We start from the raw sequence: 13,226 nt of genomic DNA, 5'->3' as shown, positions 1-13,226 counted from the left end.
TTATAGAAATGCAGGTCAGGAGAGGAAATCAGAGCAGCCAGAAAGAGACCAAGGTGGGGGCTAACAGATTTTACAGGACCTGTTTTTACAGCACCACTCCAACCTTTAGAGCAGCCCATAGTGTGAGTGCATGCTCTCCTCCAGCAGTGGAGTCATGGAACTGGGTCAGGAGAACAACAAAAATGCCAGGGACAGAGGGGGTCACAGAGGAAGAAGTGGACTGGTGGACTTAACTCACAGTATCCCCAAAAGGGGTGAGGAACTCTAGGCTCAGCATAGAACAAGGTATGACAAAGAGTAGCCGGTTAAGGAAGAACTTTCAGTTCTTAGACAATAGGTTCTATATTTAACACATCCTTCATCAAATCATGTTAACTACTCAGGACTCAGACCCAACTTGTCCAAGCAAGCAGAATGGACCATTTACATAATCTAACTTTTCAGACTTCCAGTTTCCTCATTTTCCTGGTGGGGAGATATATACGTAATTTTTCATACTCTGCACATTGTACAATAGAGTACCACATTTAATAACACTGCAGCTGTGTTACGTGTGTGATTATGACACCATATTTTGGGGGAAGGAATTAAAAAATGGATGTGAACTTCTCTGTGCTAACCATGAAATGCTAGGTTTGTAAGGCACCACAGTCAAAATCACATCCTATTTATAATAGACCTGGGATAAAAGTTAGGCATTGAAGTGGTGTATCCACAGCTTCCCTTTAAGAAGATGTGAATCCAAAGTTTTATAGAGGGGTTTCTGCTTTTGTTTTAACCCCAGGGGTGGTTGTGATGTTGAAAACGTATTCGAAATGGAGGACTTCAGAAAGTAAAGTGACATTATAGGAAGAATATTACCAGTGTTAGCAGTTATTGCCTTTCCACAGAAACCCAAAATTGCTTTGTACAGCCTAAAAGAAGATAGTTCCTGAACTTTCTCATTCATCTTTTACAACTCCTGCTCTAATCCTTCTTGGATCTCATAGGTATATCTAATTGTACATGATAGAACACCACTTCATCTCAATAACCGGATTCATCCACAACCAAGGATGACAAGTCATTTCATGTAAACATGCTAATGCAAATTCTGTAAATTGGTTCAGTGAAAGTATAAAGTGACGAGTCACCACATACTATTGATTAGTGAAACTAGCTGCATCAGCAATTAAATATTAAAAGATTAATTATATGAGTATTATGTGGAATTTGTCTAAGACTCCTTACAGAAATACTATCTAGAGGCTTCTCAGTGGTGATTAAGATGCCATTATATTGATTTCTGATATAAATCTTTTCCAGACAGTAAATTTTCCAAATATTCAAGATGTCTAAAACTCATGTGATTTACAATTTTATTGTTTATTTTAAGCTTCACCCTTCTCATGGAAAAAACATACGATGCTTGCTCGCTTCTCGTTTCCCTTTCTACTCTTCATCTCTAACTTATCTGTAAGTTTAGGATCTTAAAGGAGATTTGCATTGTCAGGATACATGCATGCATTTGTGTTTTTTTGTTTTTTTTCAAAGTCTAAAGCATGCAAACACCTGAAATTTCTGAAAGTGGGTGCAACACACAAATGGACTTACAAACATAGAGCACCCCAGCGCAAACCACCCTGTAAACAAACGAAAAATCCCCCCAAAGCATAAGCTCCCCAAATTGCAAAATAAAGCAATGCAAGCACAAGAGGGACAAACGTCACTTGGTATCAGCTAACCCCAAGCTGAGGTGATCTTTGCACGCCTCGTTTTTGGAAGTTGGGGTGGAACAGGTAAGATTCAGCACAGCACTGTCTACAAGATTTTCATCCCAGTGGCAACAGAACAGAAAGTTGGCAAGCCAGTCCCGGCCCTCGAAACACCCCCCTGAAGCTTGACTGCCCTCACCTGCTCCCCTTCTCTCCTCTCTCCCCAGAAGAAGGCACTTCATGGAAACGTCTGGGAAAGCCCTTGGACTTTATTTTGTTACACCTTCTAAACGGACAAAAAACAAAAGAGAACAGGTGTAGAAGCAGTATTTTCAATTGGTCACCAATGCCCTCCTCCCTCCAACTCGAACACAGGCATACCCCAACACCAGGAATCGTTTGGGACATTTCAAAACAGGAAGCTTACACATCAAGGTGGCTGGTTTTAGTCAGCTTTTTTTTTTTTGTTAAGTTGAAAAATAAGGAATCGAAACTTTGCCATCTGTAGGGATTAGACGCCCGTTTTAGCCCTGGTATCAGCGAGTATGGCAAATACTAAGATGACTTTTCTCACTCCTAACTTCCTCGTCCACTTCTGCTTTGTTGCTGTGACAATCGAGTTGTCTTAAAATATCACTGGCATACAGAGCTTGACAGGAAATCTACTGTGTATCATTTAGACTCCCCTTGTGCCACAATTTTCTCTGACTTTGGTACTGTTAAATGAATCTGAGTTTTTCGTATTCCAGACAATTTCTTGACTACGGCATAGACTAGAATACAGTGACATGCCTCAGAGGAGACGGAAGAGCAGTGAGAAAGAAATAACCACATATTAAGTCCTATACTTAGTACCCCGTGTGGAAACATACACATAACCACTGTCTCTGATACTTGACCATGTGACCTTGCCACCCAAGAACACTTCAATTAATTATATTTAACTCTCAAACCACCTGGGCTAGAGGCTGTTACACTAAAATTACTTCCTATGCCTTGCAAACCCTGTTGGTAGAACAGCAAAGGTAAACTCAGATACAATAAAGCTCTCATTTTTTGATGTAGAAGCTCTGTGGAGTCACACTCAGAACCCTATACTCGTACATGATTCCAAAGAACACCTGTGAACCTCTGACTGACGAGGGAGGCAGTTTTCTGCTACTGGAATGCACATCCTTTACTTCAAGTGTTAGGTCAGAATTTTCTGGGTTTTTTTCTCCTCCCTTCCCCCAAGACATGTTTTCATTTATGATGATAATTATTCTATTCCATTTTGGATAAAAATGTTTGACATAGGAGCCACAGTTGAGGGAACATCAAAGTTTGGGACTAGGATTAAACAGGAGTGAGGGCTGTAGTTCCGAACATCCTGTCTCCCTCTATTGAGAACTTCAGGAACTACAACAACTGTCCTTAAAACATCACACACACACTCTGCGCGGCTGCAAACATTAATCTGAGGAAATCATGAGTGTGTCGGAATGTTTTTACAAATTTTCACAAAAACTTGAAATTTGCAGCTTTCTAAAATATTTAGACTTCCCCTCAACCCTTAGCCCTACTCTGAATTCTGCCAGATTCACTCTTTCGGAAATTTTGGAGCAGAGCCGGCTATCTCTGCAGTTTTTCCTCACACACAATCACAGGCGCTTAAAACTACCACCCGTAAACTGACAACACTTAGCTGAGAAGCAAATGTCATAAAATCAATAACTAATAACTGGAGCCATCGAGGGGGCTATCTGAGCAAACTGAGAGGACAAATACATCACCCATGGGAGAGAAGGCATTCAATGTTGACAAAGGTAAGGACAGGTGGTTTTCATGTAGGATACACCTAACACATAAGGAGTTTCCCCCTTCAGAGAATAAGCTTATATTTAAAGACATATCCATCCACCACTTCCCTAGTAGAATCGGTTCACTGTTTGAAGTGTCACAGAGCATGTTCAAATGGCAACCTTTAGCACCGAGTCTCTCCTCGCTTTTGTCTAATGACTCTGCGTTAGCCTGTTCCAAGAGCTTCGGCTGGTATCTCAGGGCCAATTCGACAGCAGGGGGTCGGTTACTATAACAACTGACAGCTATCGTGAATTCTGAAAAGCTCTGGAGTAGCCATTTGGGAAACAGTTATTGAGCAAAAAGTTGCCCAGGATGCGCAGCATTAGAGACACGTGACCCCAATCTCCCTGTACACAGCTGCACAGAGAGAGGGAAAAAAAGGCACCCACCTCCAGAACAGCTGGGGACCTCACCAGGCTCTCCACCCCCATCCCTTGTAGCACCTCAGAACAAGATGGTTAACGGCACAGAGTCATCATAAACTCAAACCCTCGGAGGCAAGACATATTCTGGCTTCATGAAATACACATCAGATATTCCCACTGGCTTGCCACATTGTCAGGCGATGACAAAGAGCAGAACTAAAAATTATTTTTAATAATTAAAAAAAAAAATCTTTTTTCCCCTTGAAACATGGCCATAGGTACAGGTTCCAGAAAGGGATAAAAGGCACAAGAAGTCACCAGTTTTGAAAGGATAAAATGATGGCCTGAACTCGCACAGTCTGGTGAACAACCAGTTTGCTTAGGAGGGTACAAAGCCTGAAAAACCTGAGACTGGAGAAAAGTTGTGTATCAACCTGTTGTTTGATTCTTCTCCTGACCCTCAGCAGCACAAGAGGACAATTAGCAGCTTGGACTGACATAATTCCTTCATATGCGCAGGATCCACTAGAAGAGAATCGGATTTTACCATTTTGTAACAATAGATTTGTTCCATCTTGTTTTGTTTGTAGGAACGAACAAACAAAGGCTTTTCCTGTAGAGTGTAGTTCTACTCTGAAACACAAGGGGTCATCATGAGTCAGAATCGACTTGATGGCCACTGGACTTCCGCCCTTTAGTCAGGTGCTACTCAAGTCCCTCTGCTTGGAGCACCTGCCTTTCTTTGCTCAGTGACCTTCACAACTCAAGACTCCTCCTCCTCCGAGAGCCTTTTCCAGGCATGTTTCCCCCTCTGGGCACTCACAAGTGGTGATCAGAGTCCCTCACTGAGCACAATTTATCACCACAGCAAATGTATGGGCCTGGCAGGAGAGAGCAGGACAGGTAGACACAGGCAAAGTGGAGAGCAGGTGCCCTCAGAACCACGAGGGCCACCGAAGGGTTAGCACCACCGAGCACACAAGAGAACCACTGCCAGACTTTTCTAGTTATCATAAGAACCCAGGAAGTTGGGGCTTTTTAAGTGAAAGCTTCCTAATTTCAAAAATAATTCGGATTTCAACAACTAATATGCTCTGAAACAAATCAAGACTGGTGGCTGCTTGTCCTGTTTGGGGTGATGTCTGTTTATATCTGTATGCCTCCAGGAAGCTACGGGGCTGTTGACAACAGGCACCTGTCTCCCCTGTGACTCCCCAACACATACTAGGTGTTTAAAAAATATCCGTCAATGAACAAAGGGGTAAGTGCCCAGCCACAGGTCTTAGGTCAGAAAAACCTCAAGATGCAACAAAAACTCGAGAGTGAATAACTGCGAAACCTAGCTGTGTGAACCTGGAGACCTAGGAGATGAAGTCCCTGGCACCCTGCCTGCCACGCATACATAACAACTCTGAGGAGCACACATATAACATGTGTTTTGCACTCAATCCAGCCATTACTGACTGCTATGCTTAGCACCTATTGCTTCACACGGACTCCTGGTGTGGCACTGTAGGATCAGCACTGGACTGTGAACCGTAAGATCAGCAGTTCAAACCCACCAACTGCTCCTGGGAAACCCTGTGAGTTGGAACTAACTTCGACAGCACTTAACAACAACAACATACCTCCTTTAGGGTTGTTGGTGTGGTACTGTAGGATCAGCACTGAACTGCACACCACAAAGTTGTGAATTCAAACCTACCAGCTGCTCTTCGAAAACCGTATACAGTTGAGTTGGAACCGCCTTGACAGCACTTAACAACCGCAGCAATAACATTCTTTCACAAAGGAGCCCCCTGGTGGTGCCAGGGTTAAAAGCTTGGCTGTTAACTGAAGGTCCATTCAGTGACAGAGACAAGACCTGGCGATCCGCTCCTGTCAAGGTGCTAGCGTATTGGCAGTTCTCCTTTGTCACAGGGTCATGAGGAACTGACAACTGATGTGACAGTGTTCACCAAGAACAAAAATCTAAACCAATGTCACTTCTTACATGGGAGAAACCGTCCTTATAATACTTCTGTCCTGTGTGACAATGGTGGGGCAGGAGGGGGCCAAATGCCTAGAGCACATGAAGCCACCAGCAAGTGCTCAGACACGTGGGCTGAGAGCAGATGGGAGAGCAGCGTGTGTGTACTGGGCCACAGCAGTGCCGGTGTCATTGGGACAGCTTGGGGAATACAGGAGGGATCCACTTTCCAGCGAGGCACATGTGGTCAGTCCTTCCACAAGCAAGAGAGGGGGGCTACCACATGCCCACACTTGACTTTCACACACATCTGTTTGTTTGCTGAGCCTCCATTATGTCAACACAGATACCCACACATTTGCCGTTTTCATCCTTTCATATTTATTACACGCTGTCTCCCGCTGAACATCCCAGGGAAGAAAACAAATGCAGTGTCAACAAAACTCATGAACAGTATTCCTAATGAGGAGGCACCAACACATGACAACATTTCTAGAAGTCTAAGGATGGGACTCTGAGTAGTGAGTAAAAGACTCTCTTTTTTGCCTAGGTGGCCAAATTGGTATCGACTGATTTACCACACGGTTTACAGATGGCTTGTTCATGTGCTGAAAAGGGGTATGGATTTATGTGAGCAGATGGAGAAGTCATGGTCATCCTAAACTTGAACAAACCTGGGCCAGATGTTACAACTCCTACTCAGTAGTTTCACTTTCAGATTCCAGGAACTGTGTAGGTAGCTCAGGTCATCTGATACTAAGAAGTACTGCTGCTCCATACTTCTGGAAAGTTTTCTTCCAAACGAAAATTTTGATCAAGTAAGATGCTTAATTGGTTATCATGGTAACTAGTACTGATCAGCAAGAACTAAGACAGACCAAATAGTATTCAACATCAAGATCTTCTCAAAGGAATGAAGCCACGTTCTCAAAGTAATGGAGCAATGTTATTGTTATGTTAGGTGCAATCCACTTGGTTCCAATTCATAGTGACCCTGTAGAGGGTTTCAGAGGAATGTTGGTGGGTTTGAATCACTGACCTTGTAGTTAGTAGGCCTGTGCCACACCAGGACTCCTATGGAACCATAATTGAGTAGACATCTCATTATTCAGCTGCTAGAATACCTAGAAATATAACTGATTCCCTGAAGTTTTCTACCACATTATTATGGGACATTCAAACCATAGATTGGTTTATATCAGAGCTTCCAAATCAGTTTACCACCATCCTTCAGTATGTGGCCCTCACCTCTCAAAGTCTGTGGTACTGTGGCAGCTTGCATGTGGCTATGATGCTGGAAACTATGTTATTATTATTTCAAACGCCAGCAGGGTCACCCATGATGAATGATTTTCAGCAGAGCTTGCAACTAACTAAGCCACACTATAAAGAGGCCTGGTGACCCACTTGTGAAAATTTTTTGTTGTTACGTGCCATCAAGTTGGTTCCAACTCATGCAGGATCCTATGCACAACAAAAGGAAAACACTGCCTAGTCCTGTGCCAGCCTCACAATTGTCATGTTCAAGTCCATTGTTGCTGCCACTGTGCCAGTCCATCTCATTGAAGGTCTTCCTGTTTTTCACTGACCCTCTACTTTACTAAGCATGATGTGCTTCTCCAGGGACTGGTCCCTCCTGACAACATGCCCAAAGTATAAGAGATGAAATCTCAACATCTTTGCTTCTAAGGAACATTCTGGCTGTAACTTCAAGACAGATATGTTTTTTCTTCTGGCATTCCATGGTACTTTCCATATTCTTCACCAACAACATAATTCAAATACACTGATTTTTCTATGGACTTCTTTATTCAAAGTCCAACTTGAACATACATATGAGCCAACTGAAAATAACCTGGCATTGGCCAAATGGCACCTTAGTCCTCAATATGACATCTCTGACCATCCAAAAACTTAATAAAAAAAATTACAGAACACAAAAGAACACTGCCTGACTAGCTTTCTTTGGAGACACCATTAGGAGAGATCAATCGCTATAGAAGAGGACCGGCGAGGGTAAAAGAGACTCTGGGTAAGATGGGTCGGCACAATAGCAGTGAAGACGGAATTGAACATGTTAATGATCGTAATGATGATTCAAGACTAGCAACCTATACTCAGGGTCAGCAGGAGACAGAGTGGACTCAACAACAGCTTAAGAACTTGTCTTAAAAAGATGGTGTCAGGGGAGGCAACAAGATGGCTGACAAGGCAATAAAACTATATAGACCATCTACAACCAAGATGTGGGAAACCAAATGAAACAAGTACTGATGATAGTTCTGGAACTCCGAGCTTCAGAAGAAGGGATTGAGAAGAGAATCGAATGCTCACTACAGAGGAAGTTTAACAGACATGACAAAACATCAAAAAAGAAGACAGATGGTGACCTACGGTGGGCAACCAGATATGGCACGGCCATCTTAAACTTTTGTGAGAGGCTTCAGAGACAAGACAGCAATGTTGGGATTCCACAAACGTACCAGCGAGGGCCTAGATTCAGGTGAGCCCTGCTCCCAACCTGCAGAGCTGGCTCTCAGCAGCCCTAGACTGCCCTAACTAGGAGAAGCAGCTGCAGAGAAGCTAGGAGCAGAGGCAGGTGGTGGTGGGTGGAGGGAGACAGATGATCTGTGTTGATAGGTCAGCCGCAATGTAGCCATCTAGAACTTTTGAGGGCACCTCTGAAGGCAGAGGGTGGTTGGTGGTACAGAGGCATGCCACCAGAGAGAAAGGTGTGAAATGTTTTCTTGTAACCCACATTTTCTTGTAACCCTCGGTGACCTGAGGCATGGCCAGCTCCACACCCAGTGACCCTCCTGCTCTTCTGGCAGTTGGCTCCGCATCAAAGGAAGGTGGGAACTACACTAACGCTGGAATCAGGTGTGGTCTACTCCAGAACTGGCTCTGGTCAGTCCTGGACTAGCTGGACCCTCCCCTTCAGATGCCCTCTGGGACAGAGATACTCTGATCCCGTAGCTGCTTTGGGGTCTGTCTGCACAAATGACTTCTAGATTGCTCCAAAGACAACACCTAGCCCTACAGGAAATCCATGTGGGGCTTTGCGAGTTACTATCTCATCCCGTGCCCACCAACCACGTGAGCTCCTTGGTGGGTAGAAAAACCACAAAACTGTCTCATCTTTGGGTCTGGCAAATGCCTTTGATTTCTCCTTTCATTGTTTTTGTTTGTGTATTCTTTCATCCCCTTCTTCCTCTCTGTACCTTCCCTTGCTTTTTACCCTTCCTATCTCTGCCTTCAGTTTTTCTCCTCTTTCCTAACCACTTCTTCTTCTCTCTCTTTTTTTTTTTCTTTTGGTTTTTCTTTACTACTTTCTGGTCTCTTTCCCTTCTACTCACCCCTATCCCTAATTGTGTTTATTTTTTTGTAATTTTTTTCTCTTAATTTTCTTTTTCCTTCTCTCCTTTTACTCTTTTTTAAAAATCTTTTTCTAGCTGTTACCTGACTATTTTTTCCTCTCCCTTTTACTATTTTTTGTTTGCTGGTTTGTTTTCCTTCCCTCTTGTGTGTGTGTTTGTTTTCTCTTCTTGCCTCACCTGCAGGGAATAGCAACTGTGACCACACAGCTCAGCTACAAATGTACCCTCAACAGCTCCATTTGCCATGAAAGAGCTAATTTCAGTTGCTATATAACTTATCAACACCCAGAATCAGGAAAACCCACTATAGACTGAATGCAAATAGTGCACATGCTTCCATTCCCTAATCACACCCACTAGGAGGCAGTTGGTGAGTGCCTAAAGTCCACCAACATATAATTATCAATGAAATATAAATTCAACACCACCACTATGTCTCCAAAGCAACTGACAATTTACACTCACATAAAGAAACAACACAGAATGGCTCAAACAAGTGACCAAGAGGCAGAGCTAGAAAACATTTTTGAGGAAAAAAACAAATTCAAGAGAATGATATATAGGTACCTATAAATAATTAACAGGTCAAGGAAAACAAGGAAAAATTCTAGAAAACATTAGTGGAACAAACAAACAATTTAGATAAACGAGTAGGGACAATACAAAACCTGCAAATAGAAATCCAGAAGATTAATACTAAGAATTCAGAAATGTACAACACATCAACAGGACAAAGGAATAGATATGGATCAATGGAAACTCAAAATTAGTGAGCTTGAAGATAAATTTCTCAATACTAGTAAACTAGAAGGAGCTCTGGTAGTATAGTGGTTATGAATTAGGCTGCGAACCACAAGGTTAGCAATGTGAAACTACCAGCTGTTTCACGGGAGAAAGATGAGGTGTTCTACTCTCATAAAGACTTACAGCCTCGGAAACCCTGTACAGGGTCGCTATGAGTTGGAACCGACTCCAAGGCACATAGCAGCAGGCAGCAGCAGTAAACTAGACGAACAATCAGAAGAAACAATGAAGAAATATAAAGGAAGTGTATGATCTGGTGCAACACCATGAAAAGGAACAACTTATGGGTTACTGGAATTCTAGAACAGGAAGATACAACGAAAAGCATAGAAAAGATAGTCAAAGAATTGTTGGAAGAAAACTTCTCAAACATCATGAAAACCAAACAGATACGCATTCAACAAGCTGAATGAATCTCAAAAAGGATACCTTAGAGAACATCATCAAGACACATCATAATCAAACTCTCCAAAATCAAAGAAAGAATCCTGAGAGCAGGCAGCTCAGGAAAAACAAAAAGTTATCTACAAAGGAGAACCAATAAAATTAAGCTCTGATTTCTCAGCAGAAATTATGCAGGCAAGAAGGTGATGGGAAGACATATACAAAACTGAAAGAAAACAACTGTCAACCAAGAATCCTATAACCAGCAAAACTTACCCTCAAATATGATGGTGAAATTAGAACATTTAGAGATCAACAGAAATGAAATGAATTGGTAATAATCTGATAAATTTTACAAAAAATACTAAAGGGGGACCTTTGGACTGATAACCAACAATAGCAAACAATAATGTGACATACACAACAACAACACCCAGAGTTCAATACAGATATAAAAGTAACCAAAGTAAAACAAACCTACAAGACTGAAAGTAAGGAAGCAGAGATATATACTTATAACAAAGACAACTACAAAGAAAAACAGGGAAAAGTATAGTTCCAAATGATGGGGAAGGCAAGTGGATTTCAAGATAAAAGAGGGGAAGAAATTAATAAATTACAGGGTAACCTCAAAGAAAAGTAATATACCTTTGTATTAAATCAACAAAAAGGAAAAACATGAAGATTCAATAAGCATTAAAACAACAGCAATGAAGAAAGTGACAGGGAAATGCACTAAGAAAATGAATTCAGCACAGAAAATTATGTGGAAGAAAGAAACCAGTAGCACCACAAAAAACAAACACAGCAAAATGATAGGAATCAATTCATACCTACTGATAATTACACTGAATGTCAATGAATTAAATACACCAGTAAAGAGACAGAGAGCAGCAGAATGATTAAGAAAACAGGATTATTCATTACGCTGTTTACAAGAAACAAACCTTACACAAAAAGACAAAAAATAGATGAAAAGATGGAAAAAATATATCAAGATAACAGCAATAAAAAACAAGCAGGAATGACAATATTAATTTCTGATAAAATAGACTTTAAGGTAAAAACCAGCATAAGAGGCAAATAAAGACATTATATCATGATTAAAGGGTCAAGTGAACAAAAGGACTTAATCACAATAAATACCTGTAGTCTCAATTACAGACCTTCACAATATATAACTCAAACTCGAAAAGAACTGAAGACAGAAACAGACAATTCCTAACTTGATGGCACTTATTAACAAAACAACATAATAGTAGGAGGTCTTAAAACACTATTTTTGATGAAGAACAGAACTAGAAAGAAACTCACCAAAGACACAGAAGAACTAAACAACACAATCAACCAATATGACCTCACAGATGTATACAAATCACTCAACCCAACAGGAGTACAATGCATATTCTTTTCCAGGGCACATGGAACATTCTCCAAAATAGATCATATGTTATGACACAGAGCAAGCCTCTATTAATTTTTAAATGTCAAAATACTACATAAAGTCTTCAAAATACTATAAAATTAGAAGTCAACAATAGAAGATCAAAGAAAACAAATCAAATACATGAAAAAATGAATCACAGCCTGCTCAAAAGCTACTGGGCAACAGAACAAATAAAAAATTAAATTTAAAATTTCCTTGAATCAAATCAGTAACAAAAATGCACCATACCAAAACCTTTGGGGCACAGCAGAACCACTGCTTAGAGGGCATTTTAGAGCAATAAATGTATACATCCAATAGGAAGGACCAAAATCAACACACCATCTCCAATAATTCAAACACAAGCAGCACAGTAAGCCCACACCCACCAGAAGCAAAAAAAATAATAAAGATTAAAGCAAACAGAAACCAGAAAAACAATCAAATCAACAAGAGAAGAAGGTGGTTCTTTTCAAAAATTAATAAAGTCGACGAACCACTGGCAAATCTAACAAAAGGAAAGAAGGAGACGATACAAACAACAGACATAAGAAATGATATGGGTGATGTCATAGAAAAACCAACAGAAATAAAAAGGATAGTAACAAAATACTGTAAAGAACTGTATGCCAACAAATTTAAAATGTAGATGATATGGACACATTTTCAGAAAAATATAATCTACCTAAACTAACACAGTTTGAAATAGAAAACCTGAACAGACCTACAATAAAACAAGATAATTATCAGGTCACTAAAAAACTCCCAACTAAAAATAAAAACCCAAAACTACCATGCCCAGATGGCTTTAATAGTGAATTATACCAAACATTCAGATAAGAGCTGACACTAATTCTACTCAGAGTATTTCAGAACATAGAAAAGGATGGACAACTCCAGAATACATTTTATGAAGTGAGCATGACTCTCATACCAAAACCTAAGAAAGACATAACTAAAAAAAAGAAAATTTTACATCTTACCCCAGCATTAGAAAAGTTAAAAACAACAACAAAAAAACAAAACAAAACAAAACACACCAGAAAACAAAAATGCTGTGAGGGTGACCGGGATCCTACATTGCTGGTGGGACTGTAAAATGGTGCAACCACTGTGAGAAACTGTATGGCACTTCCTCAAAAGATGGAAACAGAAATACCATGCGACTCTGTAGTCTCTCTGTTGTTGTTGTTAGGTGCCATCGAGTCGGAACCGAATCATAGCAACCCCATGCACAGCAGAACGAAACAATGTCCGATCCTGGACTAACCTCACTACCGCTGTCACACTTCAGTCCATCAATGATGCCACCTGGCCAATCCATCTCGTTGGGGGTCTTCCTCTTTTTCTCTGACCCTCCACCTT

General features: G+C 41.0%; 1 protein-coding gene across 2 annotated transcripts in view; it reads right to left on the bottom strand.

The window, feature by feature from the left end:
* The window catches only part of PTPRG (protein tyrosine phosphatase, receptor type, G), a 1,006,925-nt gene that overhangs the window by 80,139 nt on the left and 913,560 nt on the right, over positions 1-13,226 (bottom strand). Inside the window, exon 14 of one of the 2 annotated variants that reach the window (XM_006862095.1) lies at positions 1,894-1,980. The exons of the other annotated variant lie outside the window; for it this stretch is intronic. Coding sequence (XP_006862157.1) covers positions 1,894-1,980 — 87 coding nt within the window. The remainder of the gene's footprint in view (positions 1-1,893; positions 1,981-13,226) is intronic. 2 annotated transcript variants of the gene reach the window in all.

This window comes from Chrysochloris asiatica, unplaced genomic scaffold, assembly GCF_000296735.1.
Source record: "Chrysochloris asiatica unplaced genomic scaffold, ChrAsi1.0 scaffold00046, whole genome shotgun sequence".
Taxonomy (NCBI): Eukaryota; Metazoa; Chordata; class Mammalia; order Afrosoricida; family Chrysochloridae; genus Chrysochloris; species Chrysochloris asiatica.
This window is presented reverse-complemented; position numbering and strand designations above follow the sequence as displayed.